This window comes from Daucus carota, chromosome 3, assembly GCF_001625215.2.
Source record: "Daucus carota subsp. sativus chromosome 3, DH1 v3.0, whole genome shotgun sequence".
NCBI classification, from domain to species: Eukaryota; Viridiplantae; Streptophyta; class Magnoliopsida; order Apiales; family Apiaceae; genus Daucus; species Daucus carota.
This window is the reverse complement of record NC_030383.2, coordinates 59,190,089-59,191,755: the sequence shown is the minus strand read 5'-3', so window position 1 is coordinate 59,191,755 and position 1,667 is coordinate 59,190,089. Positions and strand designations below refer to the sequence as shown.

At 29.3% G+C, this 1,667-nt stretch overlaps 1 protein-coding gene across 1 annotated transcript; it reads right to left on the bottom strand.

Moving 5' to 3' along the window:
- Positions 1-591: 591 nt before the first annotated feature.
- On the bottom strand, positions 592-1,302 carry LOC108212805 (uncharacterized). Its single transcript, XM_017384518.1, has one exon. The coding sequence runs from the start codon at positions 1,300-1,302 to the stop codon at positions 592-594; it is 711 nt and encodes a 236-aa protein (XP_017240007.1).
- Positions 1,303-1,667: the final 365 nt, after the last annotated feature.

Below are 1,667 nucleotides of genomic sequence, written 5' to 3'. Positions count from 1 at the left end.
TTACCTACTTGAAAATATAAAATTTATATCATAGTCACTTAATATAAAATTTATTCTCACACAATAACACACTATAACACATAATAAACATATTATTGAAAATTAAAAATAATTATGTCACAATAAGATTTTTAAACTATAATTTATTATAATCATGACACATACACCGAGATGGGAGAAATTATATATCTATATTACTGGAAAGGGTAGCATTTGATTACATTATAGTTATATAGCATGAGAAGATGGTTATATATGTGAAATAGAAATATAACAAGTGAAACATAAGTTGTACTTTATTTTTTAAAGTTAAATATAAAGTAGATCAAACTTATTTATATATTTTCAAATAGAATAAGATTGTAATAAATAATTGCTAAATAATTTGATATATAATTTAAAATTACAGACTTCGGGCCACCTTTGGATCATGGTGGTATTTTTGTTTGTATTCATTCAATAATGTAAACAAATCTACAAAATAAGTAAGAATACTTCATCTTTTTGTTAAGTTGTGCCACAAATGTAACTTATTTATATATTTTTCAAATAGAATGAGATTATAATAATCAATTGCTAAATAATTTAAAATTACAGACTTCGGGCCACCTTTGGATCATGGTGGTATTTTTGTTTGTATTCATTCCATAATGTATCAACTGGTTTTCCCAACAAATCTACAAAATAACTGTCATTGTAAGAATCCTTCATCTTTTTGTTAAGTTGTGCCACAAATGTTTCTAACAAGCTTTCACAATATTCAAGAAATCGTGCTGTAACATCGTAACCTTGATCCCACCTATCACCATCTCCTGGTTTGGCTAGTCCGGGTGGAAAATAATTGGCTTTGAGCATGGTGTAATCAGCTATCCCTTCTATTAATCCAACTGGTGCATCATTTGGTAACCATTGGAAAACATGTGTCATTTCATGGTAAAGAATAGAAGTAAAACCCCACTTCACATCGCCTTCATAGTCTTGAATAAAAATTGAGCTCATATTTATGATGTTTCCAAGTGATGTGACCGCTGTAGCATTGTCAGCATGTACGTCAATGTATAGTTGTACAAAGTCTTGCGGTCTTCTATCACCAGGATTGTTTTCTTGATCAAAAAGCTTGTATATGAATTGGTTGATAGTCCCCATTTCTTGTCTACTGTAATCAACTCCAATTTCTTTCTCAAATCTGATTCCTCCGGGAGTGTTTGGCACCACATCGGTTACATTATAGGTAATGGATAGTGCCCCATGTAATAATGCTACTAGAATTATTAGTGTGCATTGAACATGTGAATTAGGCATGGCTTTAAGTTTCTGTATGTGTATAATGTGATTATTATGTGATGCACCGTCTAGTTTTATAGAGATTTCATTTAGGCATTGAATATAGATTTTCGTAATCATGATTTTGGATATTGATAATAATAAGGATTGTGGGTGGATTTTAATGTCCAACCGCTTTAAGATATATATAAGTATATCTATGTACAAAATCAAGATTATTATTATCTAAATATTATCTCTCCACAAAAGGATGGTGAATGGATTTTTTACTAAATTATCTCTGCACAAAATCAAGATTATCAATATCTAAATTGTTGATAATTGAATAGTTTTTAAATGAGATTATGTATTTTAAGATTACATGAGGATTGGTATGGAAGTTA